This window comes from Physcomitrium patens, chromosome 20, assembly GCF_059467195.1.
Source record: "Physcomitrium patens ecotype Gransden chromosome 20, ASM5946719v1, whole genome shotgun sequence".
Taxonomy (NCBI): Eukaryota; Viridiplantae; Streptophyta; class Bryopsida; order Funariales; family Funariaceae; genus Physcomitrium; species Physcomitrium patens.
In genome coordinates this window covers 6,244,992-6,266,203 of record NC_143429.1, presented here as the reverse complement: position 1 = coordinate 6,266,203, position 21,212 = coordinate 6,244,992, and the positions used below count along the sequence as shown (strand labels likewise).

The 21,212-nt window shown below is 35.6% G+C and overlaps 3 protein-coding genes across 9 annotated transcripts; 1 reads left to right on the top strand and 2 right to left on the bottom strand.

The window, feature by feature from the left end:
* The first annotated feature begins 9,200 nt into the window (after nucleotides 1–9,200).
* On the top strand, nucleotides 9,201–14,611 carry LOC112273664 (uncharacterized). 4 transcript variants are annotated; one of them, XM_090245164.1, is made up of 11 exons: nucleotides 9,201–9,393; nucleotides 10,217–10,362; nucleotides 10,527–10,622; nucleotides 10,870–10,932; nucleotides 11,089–11,148; nucleotides 11,433–11,536; nucleotides 11,712–11,793; nucleotides 12,014–12,094; nucleotides 12,275–12,327; nucleotides 12,443–12,935; nucleotides 13,323–13,760. In XM_090245164.1, exons 1-11 carry the CDS (start codon nucleotides 9,357–9,359, stop codon nucleotides 13,608–13,610), a joined length of 1,503 nt encoding a protein of 500 aa, XP_090101290.1. In that variant the 5' UTR covers nucleotides 9,201–9,356; the 3' UTR covers nucleotides 13,611–13,760. The 4 variants fall into 4 exon arrangements, with proteins under 4 accessions (XP_090101290.1, XP_090101287.1, XP_090101288.1 ...); XM_090245161.1 differs by having other exon boundaries at nucleotides 9,214–9,393; nucleotides 12,443–12,987; nucleotides 13,323–14,611; XM_090245162.1 differs by having other exon boundaries at nucleotides 9,216–9,393; nucleotides 12,443–12,981; nucleotides 13,323–14,611.
* LOC112273667 (uncharacterized) lies at nucleotides 14,558–15,683 on the bottom strand. Of its 2 annotated transcripts, none has more exons than XM_024502699.3 (3): nucleotides 15,614–15,683; nucleotides 15,063–15,370; nucleotides 14,558–14,833 (listed from the first exon to the last, which is right to left on the bottom strand). In XM_024502699.3, the coding sequence occupies exons 2-3, from the start codon at nucleotides 15,334–15,336 to the stop codon at nucleotides 14,733–14,735; spliced, it is 375 nt and encodes a 124-aa protein (XP_024358467.1). In that variant the 5' UTR covers nucleotides 15,337–15,370; nucleotides 15,614–15,683; the 3' UTR covers nucleotides 14,558–14,732. The 2 variants fall into 2 exon arrangements, with proteins under 2 accessions (XP_024358467.1, XP_024358468.1); XM_024502700.3 differs by having other exon boundaries at nucleotides 15,063–15,367.
* Nucleotides 15,684–16,622: 939 nt separating this feature from the next.
* On the bottom strand, nucleotides 16,623–20,471 carry LOC112273666 (uncharacterized). Of its 3 annotated transcripts, none has more exons than XM_024502697.3 (9): nucleotides 20,286–20,471; nucleotides 18,902–19,043; nucleotides 18,539–18,666; nucleotides 18,299–18,438; nucleotides 18,144–18,212; nucleotides 17,655–17,796; nucleotides 17,387–17,449; nucleotides 17,128–17,171; nucleotides 16,623–16,984 (listed from the first exon to the last, which is right to left on the bottom strand). In XM_024502697.3, the coding sequence occupies exons 1-9, from the start codon at nucleotides 20,425–20,427 to the stop codon at nucleotides 16,895–16,897; spliced, it is 960 nt and encodes a 319-aa protein (XP_024358465.1). In that variant the 5' UTR covers nucleotides 20,428–20,471; the 3' UTR covers nucleotides 16,623–16,894. The 3 variants fall into 3 exon arrangements, with proteins under 3 accessions (XP_024358465.1, XP_024358464.1, XP_024358466.2); XM_024502696.3 differs by having other exon boundaries at nucleotides 18,539–18,679; nucleotides 18,909–19,043; XM_024502698.3 differs by lacking the exon at nucleotides 17,128–17,171 and having other exon boundaries at nucleotides 16,623–17,067; nucleotides 18,539–18,679; nucleotides 18,909–19,043.
* Between the last annotated feature and the right edge of the window lie 741 nt (nucleotides 20,472–21,212).

The window sequence follows — 21,212 nt, the reverse complement described above, 5'->3', positions numbered from 1 at the left end:
ATCCTTAATAACCATAATTAAATTTTAATCAAGCCAAAAGAAATTTAAAAGAAATCATAAGAAAAGCATAAAAAGTCATAAATTAATGTAAAAAAATAATAAAGAAATCTTAGAAGAAAAAAAATAATAAATAAATACAAAATAAAATCCTTAAAAATAACAATAATTTTATAAAAATATTATTAAAATTTTTTTTTTAAAAAAACAAAAAATATTAAAGAAATATTAAAAATATAAATCATAAATAAATCTTAAATAAAACTTTACTAAATCTTGATCAAATCTTGATTTAGCCCTAATCAAATCCTAATGCAATTCTAAATAAATTCTAACAAAAACTTAATTAAATTATAACTAAATTTTAAATAAATCCTATATCAAATCTTAATCAAATTCTAAATTTTAAACCAAATACTAATAAAATTCTAAATTCTAAATCAATTCCTAGAGAAATCCTAATAAAATCCTAAATCCTATATCAAATCTTAAACCAAATTCTAATAAAATCCTAATCAAATTCTAATAAAATCCTAATCAAATCCTAAACAAATCCTAAACAAATCTAAAGTAAATCATAATCATTTTTCAAAGCTATTTTAAAATCTCAATAAACATTAATGAAAATTTTGAGCTTAACTAAAATTTCACTCATATTTCAATTTACAAGCAATTAACAAGAATACAAAATTTGGAAAGAATCAAACTCAAAAATTGTAATGAAATGCTTCCATAACCTCTTGGATGTTGGTTGCTTTCGTTTTCTAGCTTGAATGTTAACCTTCCAACAACCTTTTTTCTTTGCTGAAATGGTAAAATGCTCCAAAAATTGGTTGGTGTGTAGATTTCTAAGTCTAAATTGCTCTCACCAATTTGTGCTTTAATCAAATTGGTAAATTTTGAAAGATCAAAAAAATCCTTATTGATCCTAAATTTCAATTATTTGATACCATAATCCACAAAAATCTCATAACTACCAATCTAATTATTAAATAAACATCAAAAAATTTAAAATAATTTAAAGCAAACACAATTATAAATTGAAAAAATTTCACTTATAAGTATATTATAATATTCAAAAAATCTTCAAATTTATAAATTTCTTTTTATTTATCAAAATTTAAATCTATTGAATAAATTTCTTATTTTAAAGAGCCTTCAAAAACTCCATATATCTTTAATTCACACAAAATAAACTTTTAAAAATCCTCTCACAAGTTTGGTCTTAAATCTTGCTCTCTGATCAACCAAAGTGCCTTGGAATTGTTGTAAGAATGTAATTTTGTACCTCAAGGTCTGATTTCAACCTTAGTTCACAATTGGTCTTCTTTAAATATCAATTCTTCATATTTTGAGGTGATTTTTGCTATAACATATTTTTAATCTCTTCTTTAAAATGCTTTTATTAATTATTTATTTTATTTATTTTAATTTGGATCACTTATGCTCTTACAAAGTAAATAAAGTCTCTTCTTTAAGAAGGCAACATTATTATTTATTAATTTTTATTACCTCTTTATCTATTATCTATACTTTTAAGATAATTTTTTGAATTATTACATTTAATTTCTTTTATAATATAATTTTTTTTTTCTTTTATCTAATAGTCATGTTATCATATGACAATTTATGAATTTTATATTTTAAATTTAAACTTATCTATAGTATCATGAATATATATATATATATGTATATATATATATATATAGATATTCTAATAAATATATATATGATTAGATAGAAGTAAATAAAAGTTGATAAAAATAGATTAATTTCATAAAAAATTCTAAAGAAGTTTCTTAGAAGCTTCATAGATGTTAATTTGACTTTACATATGTTTGTAATTGATTGATAGGTTAGAAATTTGGTCAATAAGTTAACCACGTATTGGTAGCTTGTATAATAAGTTAACTATGTAGCATACATATAGAAAACTTGTTTTATAAGTTAAGATACATGTCTTGCAAAGTCAACATATTTTGGAGGTCCTATAGGACATTGCTATGTAGCTCTTAGTTAAGAGTACATTTGGAGGCAAGAGTAAAGCCTTCTTTTTAGTCCTTAGTCTTATTTCAAGACTTTCTAGTCTTCTTATTTTTGGCAATAGCCATTCTAGTTCAATATTATATCATCTTTGAGTGACTTCTAATTCTTTTTAATGACAAAAGAGTGTATTGAAGAATTTCTTTCTTTGAGATTTATGTCTCTAATAGTTTAATAACAGTGCTAAGTTATTATTTTTGTCTTATTTTAAAAGTGGGTGGATTATCCTACTTCTATTATTATATTTTGAAGGTTATAAATTATCCACTTTTAAATAGAAAATCTTATTTTTTAACATTGATATTTTCCTTAAAGAAAGTGGATTATCCTTCTTTATAAAAAATTTCATTTGATATTAAAGGTTATGAAATATCTTCTTCTAATTTAACATCTTGAATTTTTTTGAGTTGTCTATAGAAGGAAAAATTATAGATACTATTCTTAATAGTTAAGAAAATAAATTTGCAACTATTATAGATCTTCATGAGCTTACCAACATTCTAAGAGTAAAAATCTCATATATTTTCAACGTGAATCATGGAGATATTCTTCCTATGCCTATGGAAGAAGTTCAAAGTCTATGTCAAAAAAATTTATAGTTGAAGCAAGCAAGAAGATTGACCTTATAACCAAATCCAAGGAGTTTTTTTTCTACAAATATGATAGGAATAAGGATTAGTATGCCTGAGAATTTTGATGGAACAAGAACAAAATTTTGAGATTTTTTACAACAAATCAAGCTCTATCTAAGATTGCATCCCTTCCACTATCCCAATGGATTTATTCAAGTCAAATTTATAGGCACACTTCTATCAAAAAGTGCTTTCTCTTGATTTTCACCTTTAATACAATTCCTATATGATTTAAATTCATTCTTAGAAGTGTTTATGGCCACACTCAGAAAAAGTGATCAAGAAAGAGTAGCAAAGATCAAATGCTTATCTTTATAGCAAGGCTTGTAATCATCCACCATATATACTATTAAATTCCAAAACCTCACTTACAACATGGACTGGATTGACAAAGCTCTTATCAATCAATTTTGATATGGATTGAAGAATAATATCAAAGATTTGATACTAACAATGCCAAAGTTAGAATCTTTAGAATAATTTATTGCTCAAGCCATTATATACAATGATTGATTATTTAAAAGACATCAAGAACAAAGATTTGGCTGAAGAAGAACAAATCAAATAATAACGGCAAGTTGTAAGTTTTCAAAAAATCATTCATCAAGGCCAAAATTAATGCAAATTGATATGGTATATTTTAAATCCCTCATAGAGCAGGAAAAGACTTGATGACGTCAAGAGGACTTATGCTTATATTGTGAAGAAACTAAATACAGTACTCAACATTGTCCAAAAAAACAATATAACCACAAAATGAGAAGCATGGTTGTCAAAGAGGATGATGTGTCAAAAAATAAATTTCTCCAACTATAATAGAGACCATGTGGCTCAAATCTTACGTAAATCCTAGTAAAGGTTCTATTCTTTTTTCACACCCTTCATCTTATTTTACAATAGAAATTTATTTAGGATCAAAAAATCACAAAGTTTTAGCTTTGTTAGATTCAACAACCTCAACTTATTTTATAGATGAAGATTTTGTCAAAAAAAAAGAGTTATTGTTAATCAAAAAAATTAAAATTATATATTTAGAAGTCATAGATGGTCATTTGCTATCTTCTAGAGATATTACGCATGAGACTGTTTCTTTGGATGTAGCAATTAAAGATCATAATAGCATAGTAATATTTAATATAATAAGATCTCCATCCAATCCGATTATTTTAGAATTATCTTGATTAGAAAAGTACAATCTTCAAATAGATTTGATTTTTTATAATCTTAATTTTTTTGATAATTTAATCTAAAATCTTGTTAATCAAGTAGAAATATATAAGTTTAATACATCCAAATCCTTACTAATAGGTGCAAGAGCTTTTATGCATATTGCAAAAAAAGAGTTATCGTTTGCTATATATGCCATGCCTATTTTTAATAGTGAGAAGGCATCAAGTAATATTTCTAGCTACTATCAATATTTCTAAGATATTTTTAAAAATAAGAATATAGATATTCTTTCAAAGCATTATCTTTATAATTGTTCCATCGATCTTTACGAAGGAGCTCAACCACCATTTAGACCAATCTATAGCCTATCACAAAATGAGATGCTTGCTTTGAATGAGTATATTGATGAGAACTTGGCCAAAATTTTCATTTGTCATTCTAAATCTCAAGCCAAAGCTCTTATTTTATTTATGAAGAAAAAAGATGAATTTCTATGGATGTTTTTGGACTATTGAGGATTCAACTAGATCACTATTAAAAATAGGTATCATCTACCTTTGGTTTTAAGCATTCTTGATCAACTAGATTAAGTAAAGATTTATACAAAAATAGATCTAGAAGGAGTATATAATTTGGTACGCATCAAAAAAAGAGGTGAATGGAAAACTACGTTGCGAACCAAGTATGGACATTTTGAATATAATGTCATGCCTTTTGGACTCACAATTATACTAGCTACTTTTTCAACATCTAATGAATGATGTTTTTGTAAGTTTCTTAATGATTTTGTCATTTTTTTATTTTGAAAACATCTTAATCTACTCTATAAATATAAAAGAACATGAAGTTTATATTTGTTGTATATTACAAAAACTTAAAGATACAATATTATGTGCCAAATTAAAAAAGTGTGTATTCTATACTACTCAAGTTGACTTTTTAGGATACATTATTTCCAACAAAGAACTAATGATAGATCCAAAGAAGGTATAGACTATTATAAATTGAAAGGCTCCAAGAATAGTAAGAAATGTACAATTTTTTTTGGGCTTTGACAATTACTATTGGATCTTCATCAAGAATTTTTTTCAAGTTGCAACTCTACTTATATGTTTGACTTGTAAAAACAAACTTAAGTGGAATAAAGAAGCCAAAGCATCGTTTGATACTTTAAAAAAGGAATTTATTTTTGTACCAATCTTGTATCATGTTGACATTTTTTAGGTATTTTTTTATAGAAACAAATGCATCAGAATTTGCCTTAGGTAGAGTATTATCACAAATGGAAGCAGATGATAAATTGCATCTAGTAGCTTTTTATTCCGGAAAAATTTCAACAATCAAGATTAATTATGAGATCTACAACAAAGAGCTTTTTACAATCATGGATTCATTTCAAGAATGGCATCATTTTTTAGAAGGCACCTTGAATGTAGTCATCGTATATACAAATCAGAAGAACCTCAAATATTTCAAGTTGGCTCGTGTTTTGAATTGTCATCAAACTTGTTGGAGCATGCCTTTATCAAGATTTGATTTCAAAATTACTTATTGATAAAAAAAATATATATATATATATATCAAATACCTTTTTTAGACGTTTTTATCTTGCACTAAAAGAAGAAGATTCATCTTTTAATCAAAAAAAAATAATTCTCTTGAAGCATGAGCATTTTTATCTTTGAGCAATAAAATCAACATTGATTGTTGATTCAACCTTTATCGAGTAAATTCAATCAAGTATGTCCTTTGATCCTCTTATCCATGATATCAAGAATAATTCTTTTAAGACTCATGATACTTCTAAATTCAAATTCAAAAATAATCTACTTTATTTTGAGAGACAATTATACATTCCAAAAGATGGGATACAATTACATATTCTTCAAACTGTTGACGCCTTTCTCACAGTTAGATATTTTGGATACAATAAGACTTCAAAGCTAATATCAAAAAAATTTTGGTGGCCTCAAATGTAAAAAGCAGCCAAAGACTTTGTACAATCATGTGATATTTGTTCAAGATTCAAAACTCCTCGTCATGGACCTTATAGACTTCTTTTGCCATTACGTATTCTAGAACAACCATGGTCTTTTATTTCTATGGATTTTATCACAAATCTTCCACTTTCAGGTTTGTATGATTTTATATTCATGGTAGTTGATTATTTTATCAAGATGTCATATTTTGTACTATGTACAAAAATTATCATAGGTGAAAAAATGGCTAAGTTTTTTTTTAACATCTATTGCTATTACAAATTTTTTAAAGATATTATATTAGATAGGAGGACTCAATTTATACTAAGATTTTAGAAAATCTTTTTTAAGATTTTAAAAATAGATATAAAGCTCTCTTTGGCTTTTTATTCTCAAATTGATGGGCAAACGAAATGGGTGAATCAAATTTTGGAGCAGTACTTTAGGTATACCATCAATTATCATTAAGATGATTAAACAACTCTTTTACTATTGGCAAAGTTTTCATACAATAATTTGATACACTCTTCTATTCTATAAACACCTTTCTTTGCTAATTATGGTTATTATCCATGATTTGATACTTTTAACTTTTTAAAAGTTGATAATCCTATAGCAAAAGATTTGGCAAATTGTTTGTGAAAGCTACATGCAACAATAAAGGTACAATTAAAGAAAGCTCAAGAACAACAAAGATTAATATAGATGCCTATCACAACGAACAACCGCAATTCAATGTAGGTGATAAGGTATGGTTACTTTGTCGCAATATCAAGATTACTCATCCTTGTAACAAATTGGATAATTATAGGCTTGGATCTTTTCCTATTTGTTAATAAGTCAATCTTGTTGCTTATCAATTACATCTACCAAAGTCTATGAAGATCTATCCCATATTTCACATATCTCGTTTTGAGCCATATAAGATAGTGTATATCTTCAACAAAAGACAAATACCACTTCTTCCTGTAGAAGTGGATAATAATGAAGAATTTGAGGTGGAAGAAGACTTAAATTCAAGGTGGCACCAAAAACATATTGGAATATCTTGTTTATTAGTGCGGATATGATATTAATGAATGCACAAGGGAGCCAAAAATGAATCTTGTAAATGCAAGAAAGAGAATTGAGGCTTTTCATTAATAACATCTATCCAAACTAAGATAAAGAATATCAAATCTTTGCTATAAAAGAAATAAGATCTAAAGAAAATAACATTCTACCTTCTATCATTCTTTGTAATTTCTATATATTTTTGATGCTAGAGAGATGAAAAACTAACAATCAATAGATTCAACTCAAAAGCTTTCACTTGCTAACTTATCACACAAGACATTGTGATTGTCATAACCTTTAAGATGACATAATTAAGATGAAAATCCTTATGAATGACATGTCTTTTTTCAAATAGATGGCAAGATATAATGTGTTTGATATCACAACTTTAGAAGAGACTCTCGATGTTTGGTAATCTTATTAGAGATGAAAATAATTTCAAAAGATATTTTAAATGTTTTATTTGAAAGAAGTTACAAAAGCCTCAACAACAATTAAACAATAAGGTGGTCTTCTTGCCCTGGTATAGAACACTATCGATGGCTGAGAGGACCTATCAACTATCTTTGAAGAAAACAAAGATCAGAGTATGTGACAAATACAATTTGCCGCATCTTGGATTTCATTAATACATGATAATTACTCCTTGTGGAACTTGTCCTTAGAAAGGAGGGTAATGTCACGGATATACATATTCATTCTAATAAATACATATGTGATTACTTAGAAGTAAGTAAAAGTAAATAAAAGTAAATTAGTTTCATAATACCTTCTAGAAAAGCTTCCTCGAAGCTTTATAGAAGGTATTAAAAAAATTCTATAAAAAAGTCAAAATCCTAAAATGTAAGTCAAAGTTGCTTTATTTTATAAAATCTACTTTACATATTTTAAGAATATAATATTCTATAATTTTTCAATCTTGTGTTGTAATAATAATTTTATTACCACTTATATAAAAAAAAAAATCATCTATATATATATAATTGTTTGATTTTCTTTTGGTTCTTCATATTATCAAAGATAAATATTACTTTATTCTTGGATAAGAATGATTTCAACATTTTTTAAGCTTCTTTTAAGTTCTTTGACTTTATTTGAATTTTAAATTATTCTAAAATGTGGTAAGATATTTTGTAATAATCACCACTACTTTGAACACACTTAAGAAAGCATGAGGCATTATATATGTACTTCACATAATTCAATGTCGCTTTGTTATTATTGACTTACTTATTCTATCTATTTTTATTATTTAATAGTTTATTTTTTATTATCTTATAATCCATGTAAGGTATACTACCATATAATAATTAATTTTTGTTGATTTTGGATTTCTACTAACTTCATTCTTAGATATTTCAAAATCAATCACTTTTACAATAACATGTCTAATAGTCTTATTCATGATTTTCTTTTCAACAACATTTAGTAAAATATTGTCAGGCTTCAAATCATAATGTGCAATGTATTGAAGTAATTAGAAGAAAATAGCCTTTACTATAGTAACTTGCTTGTGATAAAAGACAAAGATTAAAAAAAATAAAGTAGATAGATTTAAAGTATAGAATAAGATCTTAGTATAATAGTAGAGGATCTTATTGTGATATGATAGAATCATATTATTGTAGGTAGGATCCTATGCCAAATGATAAATGTAATAGATGAAATCACAAGAGGAAAAATTGAAAGAAATCTTATGAAGTATTTAATACCTATGAGTAATAAGTTGGAAAAGTAAAAAGCATTTATCTTTGCACTTCTCTTATGTGCAAATTTAATGAATCTTACTTCTTGAATCCTTCTTATTATAATTTTTCAATAAACTATGGATCCACAAATACTTTGTTGTAAATTCAAGTAACTTGAATTCATATTATTGTTGTTACACTTGTATGAAATATATCTTCTTTAATTTTTGCTAATATTAGGATTTATAGGAGCTAATATTTTTTTATTAACATATATAGATACTAATTTTGATCTTTAGTTTTCTAACATTGCTTTGTAGATGTCTTTACTCCTTTATTTATGAATTGATAGAAAGATTTTAAATTACCTTTGTTACTTTTAAAATTCTATTTATTAATCTTGAATGTTTGTTTTTGTTTTTGTTTTTTTTTTTGTATAATATTGTTGCAAATTAAATTAAAGGAGTGATCAATTTGATTGTAAGATTTTTATTATTCTAGATCTTCACCTTCAAAGCTAAAAAAGAGTATTTTAAGGAGTTTAAGGCACTTACAAAAATACAATGTGAATGCAAGATCAAGGTTTTAGATACAAAAAATAGTGGTGAAATTTTAAAATATAGAAAGAAACACATGACCTCTTTTGGATTGCATATGTTACAGTACCACGTTGTACGAGTTCTTTAATGATTTTGTGGTTATTTTTTAAAATGAAACATTGGATAGCTAATTGCAAGATGTAGTAAACTAGTTGCATTGCTTCCGTTCTGCTTTGAAATCAGCTACTTGCAATGCAACTAGCATGGTGTGATAAGCTCCACTTGGCCGGTAGTGTTTCTCTCGCTCTTCGGAGTCATGAGAGGATTTCCAAATTGCCGCACTTAGTGCAAACATTTTTCGGCGACTCATCGTCAATTCGCAATTCTCCTGCATCCAGAATGCTTGCTCTGCCTTCAATGGAATTTGTCTTGTTTAATGAGATTGTTAAATGTCAATGTGAAATTCCGACGCGGGTGGTAACGCCCCTTTTGTTCTCCCTATTCGTATCACAACGTCGAAGCGTGGTTAAGCGTACAACTCCTGACGATAACAAGGAGGAACAAGACTTCTGTTGAGGGAAGTAGACATGGCATGATTTTGCACAAGCGGGGTAGTTAGGTCACTAACTTTGAACTTGTTACACCCGTGTAGTGTGTATGAGTCTCTTGAATGAAGTTATGAAGAGGCAGGGGGGTATATTGCTTCCTTCTTTAGCATAAAAAACTTGGCAGGGACCTAGTCTACACATAGGTCGATGAAGGAGAAGTCAGATTCACCCTTTGTCAGATCCATGCATTTGCTTTGCTACCGAGGTGGTGATTCTTGAGATGGTAGGGAGCCGTGTGAATCCGTTGATTCCTTCACTGTTTAGGGTTTACATGGATGGCATAATCTGTGCAGTGCTACGTCGAGGTTTCATGCACGATTTCAAGCTGGTAGGGGGTTGAGTGTTCGTATTCATGTCGTCATTGAGTAATCTGCGATGTTTTGTTGGTATTCCGAAGTGGATGATGATTGGTGCAAAACCCCTGCATTGACTACCATTACCTTGTAAGCCGAGAGCTTCGTTTGCATTGCACAATGTTGAAGGAGGCGTTTCCTCTCCTTGTAGATGAAGTGGGCATACATGAAACAGTGACAGCATCGGAGGAGCCAGAAGCCCAAGTTTCAGTGGCCAAACCACCATCCACTCGACCAAGATTGCCTGTAATATTCAATAGGCTTAAGACGAAACCACGTCTGAAGGCTGTGAAGCAGGTGATCAATCTATCTTTTGGCCACTTTGATTTTCCGATGCGCCATATCCTTGCAAAAATAAACCTTGATGCCTATTTATCCAAGGAATGAAACATTTTGGCGAAGCTCATGACCTTGAAGCTTGCATGCCGTTGCGATCGGCTGATGCTGCAAATTTTGCGCAGTACCTTGCGTCTTTCGAATACTGGCTCAAGCTTCAAACGAACTTTAATTCACAGAAGCAACGACCTCTTCTACAGATAACGGAGACAGCGAAAACGGTACCTATCACTGAACTCTAGCCTTGGAAACTGTATGTTAATTAGATCATTATGCTGCTTAGACCACTCAATTTCACGGATATTTAGATTTCTTTTCCCGTTTTCTGCATCGACATGAAGCAGTATGAGGAGCTTCCTGAAAAACTGCCTCAACCTGTTCTTTCTCGTGACATGTCTACGTTTATTCAAGAACCTTTAGTCTGGTTCGAATACAACGTTTTCCCAAAACTAACCTTTTGGGAAGCAGATTGTCAATGCACCACAGCCCATCAAGTGCGTGGAAGCTGTATTTGTTGCACTTTTCCTGACGGTACGCTTCTTTTCCTTGAGACATGAGAGCACAATATCCCTCTAAGTGACTCGCACCATTGTCTTTTGTGTCTTGTTATTTCAATGTCTATTAAATAACTGCCTCAAATGCCTGATATATGGTTATGACGTCTTCCATGAAACTTCTCTGTTGTAGGCTGGCCTGCCCGATGTGGAGCGTTTTCCCTTGAGCTTCCAGACCGTGTTGGATGGTCAGGTAGTCTCTCTCAGTTGAGTATGGGTTATGCAGCCGTAATTGAAAGACTGCATGATTCCACTCGATCATAGAATGAGAGGTATCCACCAGGGTGCCTAGTCCTTCGTCAAATGCTTATTAGAACAGAATAGACATCAAATTGTCAGATGCAGCTGGGTAGGGAATTCCAAAATTTACGATACTCGTGAGCTTGTGGTTGTGACCATCTGATTGTGCTCTATGAGCTCAAATCCATCGAAGAATGGTACAGTTAAGTTAATTCAAACATATTGGACCTGGAGCAGGTATATCAACACATAGTGTTGCTGGTGCAATATTTTAGCAAATACGGTGCATTTGGTATAAGCCGCTGGCCTGAATTCGGGAGTATAGACCTGGAATTCAACAGGTGAATGCACAGATGATCAACTCTAGTTTTCAAAAGCTTCGATTGCTACACGGGTAATCCGAAATTCATGAGAATTCTAAGCTCTGAAACACAGTCACATATCAAATCAAAGAGACTAAAGAGTTACAAATCTTTTTAGCGTGCCTGATTTCAAATGATTGTTCAATCGCTCCAGCATGGCCGGTGTTGTTAACAACTACAAAACCGCGTACGAGGAGCAGGGCCATGTGGTGGAGAAGATTCGACTTGGCCTTCCGGTGTGTAGTTCTCCCCATTTTTGAGTTGATTTTACTGGAGAATTAAGGACAATTGACTACTAGCAAAGAATCTCTTGGTTCTTTAAGTCTTGTTCCACATGTTTGTAAATGGCAGGTGCCAAGTTTGTTTTCATCCAGATCGGACCAGGGAGCCCCTTTGTTTGACTAACTCCTCTCTTATCTGATTCACCTTTTTTGAATAAGGAAATGTGACTGGCAGGTCGAGCATAATTTAAAATCTAAAAACTTCGTCTGCTGGCGATACCTTGAACTCGACCTAGAGGTTCAGCCGTGGTCAGAGGTAATATTAGAGTTCTATTGTGTGATAATCTATGAGGATATACAAGAAAACTAAACATGATAGAAAATCTATTTTGCTTTTGTATACTGTTAATGTTAACGCGTGATTGCGGGCTGTTGCTCAATTAGTAGAAAAATTTAGTAACTGATCATGAATTATGTGGTTGCCTGGGAAGCTTAGTGTGTTCAAGAAATAAACTTTTTTGCCGCTAAGGCAAAACGACTCTGGGAAATGTAAGTCTGATAAAGAGTAATGTTTGAATCTGAAGGAAATGTTATGCTCAAGATTGCTCAAGTATCAAACATATTTTACTCTACCGCTGAAGAAAATGCCAATATTTTTGTGCAGATGGGTTCGTTCTGGAAAAGGCGAAGATCCTCGTCAAATATACATTCGCCAAACGAAGAGGCTGCTTGCGAGTCGGGAGTCATCCCCTCCTAAGACCAAGCGTCTAAATCTTGACAGTGGTCTCACTGTGCCGGAACTAAGTTCAGAAGTCGCTGCAGAAGGTGTTGAAAACACAGGAATTCTAGAATTAACTGAGACTCCGAGTATAGAGTCTGGAGAAGTTACTGGAAACGCACTGATAATTTCTAAGGATGCTAAGGAGGTTTCTCCACGAGTTCTACCGAGGGATCTCTGCTCCAATGACACCCGTGTAGCTGTACGTTCTCCGACCAACCATGGATTCTGCGAGCTCCGAAAGATCAAGAAATGGATCAAAATTTGTTCAGTTCGTAGTAAGCATGCTGCTATTCGGTCAGTGAAGAGCAAGAGACCCATGAAAGATACGAGCTCCCTTCCGAGATCGGCACGGAACTCCATCGAGCAACCGCTGGCGGTGAGCCGGTGTCTTTTCGGAATAAATTACTCCAGTGGAACACCCGGTAATGGTGTGACATCAATTGCCACTCAGGGACCCAAGACTAGTTGAAAGATTCTTACAGTTCGTAGCACTGAGTTGGTTGTGAGGTTTCCGCGGGAAGCTCCTTAAAGAAATTTCAATGCCGAAATCATTATTCACGGATCCTAGAGTGTTGCATATTAGGTTACAGCCCAATTTCTCGGTAGGTTACGAATTAGGTGCTTTATCTGGTGCAACTTTCTGACTACGAACAACTTAAGTAGGTCTGCTTTTCCTTTTTTTATTTTTCTTTCTATCTTTTGCTTCGAATGGTTGGAGTATGAAGGCTTCTAGTGAAGCATGAAATGCTGCATTCTGTTGCAGGTATCGACGGATCAAAGACATTCTGGGAGTGTCTCAGAGCATTGTACCAATCAAAAAACGAAGCAAGGTTGCTGCTGCTCAAGAACAAGCTGGCAGATATCCGGATGGAGGGACCGCTGGTGGAAGAGAGTTACCGTGTCGTCCAAGATATATTTCAACAGCTTGTGGGCATTGGAGAAGCGATTGAACGCAGATTGCATGGATTTGAGGAAACGATCAACTCACTTTCTGAAAACTTTGACGCAGCGGTCCAAAATGTCGACAGCCAGCAACTGCTCCACTCTTTGAAACAGATCTCACAGCAGCTGGTTGAGGTGCAGAGCGGAGAATTGCAGCCGATAACAATACTTAAGAAAGAAAAGAAGAACATTATACCAGCCAGGAAAATAACATCAAGGAAATTGGATCCTCGCTCTAGTTCCCGAATACAGTACTGCTTACCGCCATGCAACTGGTGCAGACAGCATGGACACCGTATGCGCGATTGCGAAGATCTTGACAAAGAGATTAAAAGACGAGTTCGGGAGTACAAGAATCGCATGAGTCCCACCTCACCAAAAAATTCCCAAGAAGAGCCCAATCATACTGAATTAGCGACAGAAGCAGAAGTAAGATCTTCAGAGTTCACTGGCAAGCCTGATACAAGCCTAGAGAAGAGTAAGCAATCCAAAATTTCGGAGGAGGCAGGAGGTCCATCAGAATGGAAGACCCCCATAGAAGTTGCTTCACAGGGGCCAGCTTCTTTTAGGTCCAGTACGGACCAACTTATCTCGCTAGCAGGTCTGGAAGGAATGGTGGCAAAAAAGAGGAAGTTGTCTCCAAGGAGATTGGACATGAAATTGATGCACTTGTTAGAGAGACCTCGCAACGCGTCAGACGGACGAGGGAGGGAATTCAGGATCATGACTCGAAAAAAGACACGCCGACGGAAAAGGTACTGATTGGTACTGGTTTTGGAACTGATGGTAAAAGACAGATTATCGACATCGGCGGGCATAAACCAACGAGGGGGGTTATTGATTCATGTGTTACTGCTCATATGTGTCTAGCAGCTTGTGACAACTCTTCTGGACTAAAACGTCATTGTAGATATTAGCTAATTTGCAGACGGCCTGATAAATACAACTCATGCAGAATTTCTTGTTTAGTAGTTCAACTTGGAGAGTAGCCAAAAACTGAGACTGGGTATGACCAGCAACATGTTCTGGAGGCCGACGTGAAGTAGATTCCAGACGTTAAAACAATTTGCACTTTGAGATAATATTACAATCCTCGTTCTACAAGTAAAACCCGATAGAGTTTCTCTGCTTATTGAAAATCCTAACCTCATGAAACCTCCAATTCACCCCACAAGACTCTGTCTATATACAAATGGTTACACTATGCAGATGAAGCAAATACATTCAACTTCTATGTATGCCGAGCCATAGCAACAGCGCGTCGTTCACGTGCTTGCGCACGCTTTCTAGCGGCAACGTCAATAGCTCTGGCCACTTTTTGCCTTCTCCTCTCTGCATAATCACACAAAGCGCTCACAAATCAACAATCTGCATCCCTGACATGTCCTAAAAAGGAGATGGAGAGCCATCAACAAACCTAGCGAAAGATCTATCAAATCATGTCTAGAAACTTGAAACCACGACGCCCTGCGCAGAGACATATTCAAAAGGAAGCTAACAACCTGGAACGGAACGAGCACACAAACTGGATCCAACAGCATCGAGGGTGTTGCAAACTGACCTGTAGCAGCCGCCTTCATATTCAGGATGCTCTCTTTGGCAGCCACTCTTTTGACAGGGTGAGTCGGGTGCTGCAACCGGTACAGCTTGAGCATGACATTCGCACGGAAGTGCGTCATCTTCTCGGACATTTTGGCACCCGCGATGCTCAACTTCTGTCCCGCATTCGCCCTCATGTCAGTGAACTTCACTGCAGGGCTCACCTTATTCTTGGCCACCCCAGTTGTAGCATGCTTCTGCTTGCGACCTCCTGCAGTCTTCTTCGTCCTCGCCATTCAACACCCGGAATTCTAACAACCTGGGGATCTTCTGCAACTCACCCACCCACCCAAAATAGGATTTCGTCAGAAACTCCGTCACAAAATCAGCGCCAACTATGCACACTATATGTCCACACGCACCTTTAACATCTCAAACATCGTTTATAAAAACAAAAACACACACACACACAAATACACACTTTCCCATGCATCTGATTCTGACCCAAAAACCGACATACTAAATGGAAAAACTCGTGAAAAAAACACACAGGAAACTCTGATCAGTCAGCACCTGCAAAAAGGGATGACCCGACGAGATGAGCCAGAATGCAAACAAAAAGCTTAAAATTCGGTAACAAATTGCGGAGACTGATGAGTTAGTTAAAGGTGGGGCTTACTTATTACCACCCTGACGCGCGTCGAATCTCACCCTTTGGATTCTTGGGATCCACGTGGCCTCTCTTGCGTCGTCCGATCCCTGACGCCGAAATTTGGTCGACAATCTAAACAATCTAGTCGTCCAGGTGGCAGCGGACTCGTACGCGTGGCGAGATAGGGTTGGTTGTACAGTTGGATGACAGTTGGCAGGATTAGGCGCTGCCTCGTCACTTCCCGGGAGATATGGTTTATTGGCGGCCGTCGATTCCGGTCGGGTTTGATCGGAAGGATGAGGATGTCTTGGATAGAATCTGTCGGGTTTTAATTTTTAATTTTATGTCAGTCAAAAATCATATGTGGGATTTGAACTAATCAAATATATAAATATAAATATATATATATATATATATTGCCTTCATAGAAGTGCTTCAATACGTTCTGATCCAATTGTCTTTCAAAGCAAGTGTAATACTTAAACCAATTCAGTGTGTCCGTGAGATGGAATAAAACCCCAAATCTATATACAAGTCACCTAACGAATACCAAGTTAATCATAAGGTTGGTCATTCATCAATAATAAACTATGTTTTAATGAGTATTTTGCCCAATTTGCAGTGTGCAGTGTTGTTGATGTTGTCTGTATGGCAGACCTTGAGAACTTGTAGACTAGAATATTTGTCATGCATTAAAACATAATCATCAATATGCCCAAACAATGAACAGAAAAAGAGAATGAAATAACTTGTCCCTGGATTGACTGCTATTCTGAAGAACACCGAATGAATGAAATATCTTTACAAAGTCCACATGAATCCGAACATGGAAACACATTTTAACTTCCCTGTTGATTTGCGATAATTTTTTTTGCATTCAGGTTGCAAATAAAGCAGATGCACGCAACGCCTGGATGACTAAACAGGAAGTGAGACACGATGGGAATATTTCTTCACATCTTCGAAGGAATTGGGTACAATGGCCACTGAAGAGCTTCCCAACAGAGGTTATTGCCCTTCGTGAAGTGACAGGAGATGAATGGATAGACGCATTTCTACAACTCAATACAAGCTTTCTGCACTACTTGATAAGCTTCATTAGGAACTTCCAGGAACAAAGATTACCATATCACGGAAAGCTGACAGGAAACTGAGGTTGTGCTTCACATATGAAAGATGATGTTAACTCCAAAATCTCACGTTCAAAGGGGGGATGATTTGGTCACAGGATCTACCAAAAAATCTGCTGATAATAGCCCTGAACTGATAGGAAGAACTTTCTCAGTAAAAACCTGCGTCAACCGTTGAAACAGTCGAAGTCAATGCACATATCGTGATTCCAATGCTGAAGCTTGTAAAGCAAAACCTTGTTATCCTGTGCATAAAACAATACAGAAGACGTCACTGAAAGGTTGACTCCACACTCTTCACTTACTCTGACATAAGCAGGATGTTTGCTGAATGTGGTCAAGGCCTCTTCTGCAGTTCAGTGGATGACGTTAATAAAATAATCGTGGAATACGCGCTATCTCAAAGCTTTAATCACATTACAATTAGAGTGGATTACAACTAAAAGATCAAAAGACTTTCTTTACTTTTGACAGTGATACCACTTGAATTCTTCACATAAACGTTGACGTGAGAGAGAAATGCGCCCAGACACAACATGAAACTAAAAAGTTCGTAACGCTGACCTGATGGTACCCGCACAAGAACTCCGTGTGTGTAACCTTTATTGCGATCAGATAGGTTGGTACCTGACTCAAAGACATCGGAATTTGTAACTAAGGCCTTGCTTGGATACAAGCTCGAGACACAAACATACTAAGTGCATCAAGAGCGCAATTAGACAAAAGAATTTTAATCTAAAAAAAGAGGTAAGAGACCCAACCAACTCCTTAAATTACCAAATGATAAAAGAGCAAAATGATTAAAAAGACGATTTCCATGCATCGATCTAACCTGCGGTTAGTTGAACGATGACTGATGGACCGATTTGTTGTGGCAGTGCATTGAAAGCCTCAATCATCCCTTCAGTTCCGTCAAGTATTGCTCCTTCTCTTACTTTTATCAAAACCACATGCTCTATTCCTTGTTGAAACCTCTGCCAGACCAACTTCATCCTGTGATTCTCCACTCAATCTAAATGAACACTTGGGAGAAGATTCTAAGAAACTAAATGATCACTAAGACGGGCGGAGAAACTGACCAGACTATCCTGAGGGGAAAATTTGTAATAAACTGCTGGCGAAAAATCAAGCCCCCTTAAAACTAAACCGTAGAATTTTGCAGCACCGTATAAAAAACTTCGTAGTCAAGCTTGAGAAATGGCTCAGAAGTTCACGCACTATACTTCAATCAACCTCATACTTCGCAACATACAAGATCAGTCCTCATAGTTGTAGGGCGTTCAAGCGAATATTCGGGCAGAGGAGTCAGAATGCAACTTACCTCACCTCGCCTGAAGAGTGGTTCGAGATCATCTTCAACCTCTGCTTCAAAGTCTGCCACTATGCGTCCCTGCAAGTCTAATCAAATTAGAAGGTTGTTGATTTAACTTCAGATAAAACGAGCCTGGCCCAAGAGAAATGGCGAAGGAATTCTACCTTGCAATACGGATTGATGTACTTCTCAGCCACTTGGAGACGAGCTGGGTGGTCCATATACTGCTCCAGCGCTTCGAAAGATGGGAAACGTTGAAAGAAAGCGTGGGTTACTCCTTCTGGCATCCTTTCAACAACCCGACCTGAAAGATACAAACAAAACTTTCAGAGTTCCTATAATAAGAAGTTTGTTGATAAAGATTAGCTTGATGTTCAAATGCAACAACAGGCACACAGGCGCACCTAGAGAAACAGCCAATATGCCTCTATAGTGGTATTGAAGAGAGTAAAGATGGTCCAACATGTCCTTCTCCTGTTCATCGGTCATGTCCTCCTCCATCTGAAGCAAAACAACATGCTCCACAACCTTCCTGCGTGGCCCATCTATGTGCCCACCACTCAGACAACATTAACAAGCTATGAATCCCGGCTCTTCTTCATGAAGATGACAACATGTTCGCTGGGTATTTCAATGGTAGACAAAATGATTGACAGAACTATGTGCATCAGGACAAATGACTAGGGCTTAAATCAGAACATGCTTAAAATAAATCCTTCAATGAGTAACATAAAACTCCTCAAACTGGCAAGGCTGTGCAAGAATACCTCGTACCAATCGGCCTCGGTGATTCGTGAAAACCATTAATCGGGGACCGCTCAGCGGCAACTGTGACATTGCTCAACCTCCTTGACGAACTGCCGAGAAGAGGACCATGTTGGTATCCTTTTCTGGACTTTTCTTGGAAACCTGCATTAGCCAGACAGCATTTACAATGTACTCTAGTGCTAACGACAAAGTATTGGTGATAACCATCTGAATTATCTGCAGATTCAAGTTTCAAATTTCAAAAATTCGTGATGGGATTTACAGAAATTTTCGAGATACTGAATCAGTAACAAAGAAATTTGGCAAGCGTGCGCATTGTTTAGAAGGACGGGGTTTCTCAAAAGAAAAATCCCATTGAAAACTATGAAATTCGTTCAAGAAAGCGGAGGACAACCATGACCGAATCTCCTATGAGTGTTCCAATCTGACATCGTGTGATCGAACAAAGAAATATGCCCTAGTGTCTGAAGCTAAACACCAGGCTCCATTTGATCTCCACCCTCTTCGCATATTGTCGTTACCAAAAGAAGTGAATATGTCAATGATTTTGGAAACGTGAATTGCACATTGGAAAGACAGCAAAACCTCATCTTACATCACGAAAGCAAATGGAAGCTTAAAGGAGAGAGCCCTAGAGATTCGTACTCTAAAACTCACAGATCCTGTGTCCATATGGGATGTAGCCCCCATTTTGCCTCACCTACCGGATTCGCTCAAACAGAACATGAGCAGATGTACTGAGAATCTAACGGGGATAGAACTGGGCACTACTTAGCAGATGACTTTGCATGTGCAATTATCACCCCTTAGAAAAATCCCCAACTGCTATAGCTTCTTGTACGTGCTTTTAAGTCATCAAATAACCCTCGTTCAAAATCAGAAACATCCCCAGAGAAGGAAGCGAAAGAAAGAAGAAAAAAGCGGGTATAGAAGCTAGTTTTCGAGGTTCACTTTAAGTTATCAAATCCCAACTCGAATTTAAAATTCAGGTCCAGATTCATTCCAATCGAGCTTATTTCTACACTTTATCTGCATCTCCACGGCAATACGCCGACGCCAACGAAACAGCTCTTAGGTATTTCAAACCATTGACAGAAAGCAGAGAAAATTTTATGCCCCGTTGGTGGCTGTTAGAAATCCCACCTCCGCAAAACGCTAATCACCGATGCCTCCTCTTCACATGACTTCCTAAGCCGAATTCGAAACCCAACTGAGAACCCATAAGAGAGAGAGCGAGCGAGAGAGAGAGAGAGAGAGAGAGAGAGAGAGTACCCTTCACGCAATTCGATCCACTCTCCTCATCCACATTCCAACTATGATCAAGAGATGACCACTCTGATTGCCATTCAAAACAAAACGATGGCATAAATCTGAATAGCATACCTTCCAAGGACATGTGCGTGAAGCGTCTGACGAGTATGTGAGCCCATGAGGGTGAGCCGCTCAAGTGACGAGAATTGCTGATGCTCTGCAACACGGAGTTGGGGACAAAATTGGCAAGCTGTGCAGCCGCAGAGAGCGCCATGGTGTGATTAGAATCCGGGTTTGCGCCATGGCCACACCTCAACTGCTTACTCCAATCTTTTTCCTTAGCCCTTCCACTCATCTTTTCCATCCAAAGTCCACACCCCCTTCCTGCCTCTGCATTGGCTCTCACCCTCCCAAATCTACGTGGACCAGATTCCTACACCATCGCAGCTTATCAGTATTATACTTTTTTGTGCTCGAAAACTGGCCACATGGCTCCCCGATATCTCCTTTCCATACTTCGAGACTCGCCTCTGGTATCAATAACCATTTTTCTAGTTTTCTTTCAGAATCCCTAAAGAGTTTGTCATGTATTTTGGCTATTTTGTTGTCGGGTACCGAGTGAGTCGCAGCGGCGCTACTTCCAAGCCCCCAAACGGAGCCATTCAGGAGCTTTTACACCCTTACTGTTGAGACCTAACTTATTTCCATTCAGTTTCACTGCGCGCGGGTGTTCTGGTTGATTTTGATGACCTTGGGGTTATGGTGGATAAAGTTACTGTAATTTGTAGATTACTGTAATTTCAACTTGGACTCGACTAGATCGCTTGTTTATGTGGAAGTAGAGAGAATTAGTTAGAATGCTTTGGTTTGAGGATTGTGGGCTAGATGGGTTGTTTAGAGTCCCTGTGGGTGTTTACGGGATCAAGCTTTTGACTGTTTTCGCTGCAACACAACTAGCACAAGATGATATGTGCAAATGGCATACTATTCGGCAGAACCCAACAAACTCAGACAGTTCCAATGAACGAGCTAAGTATCAGCCGAAGGTGCATGCAAGCC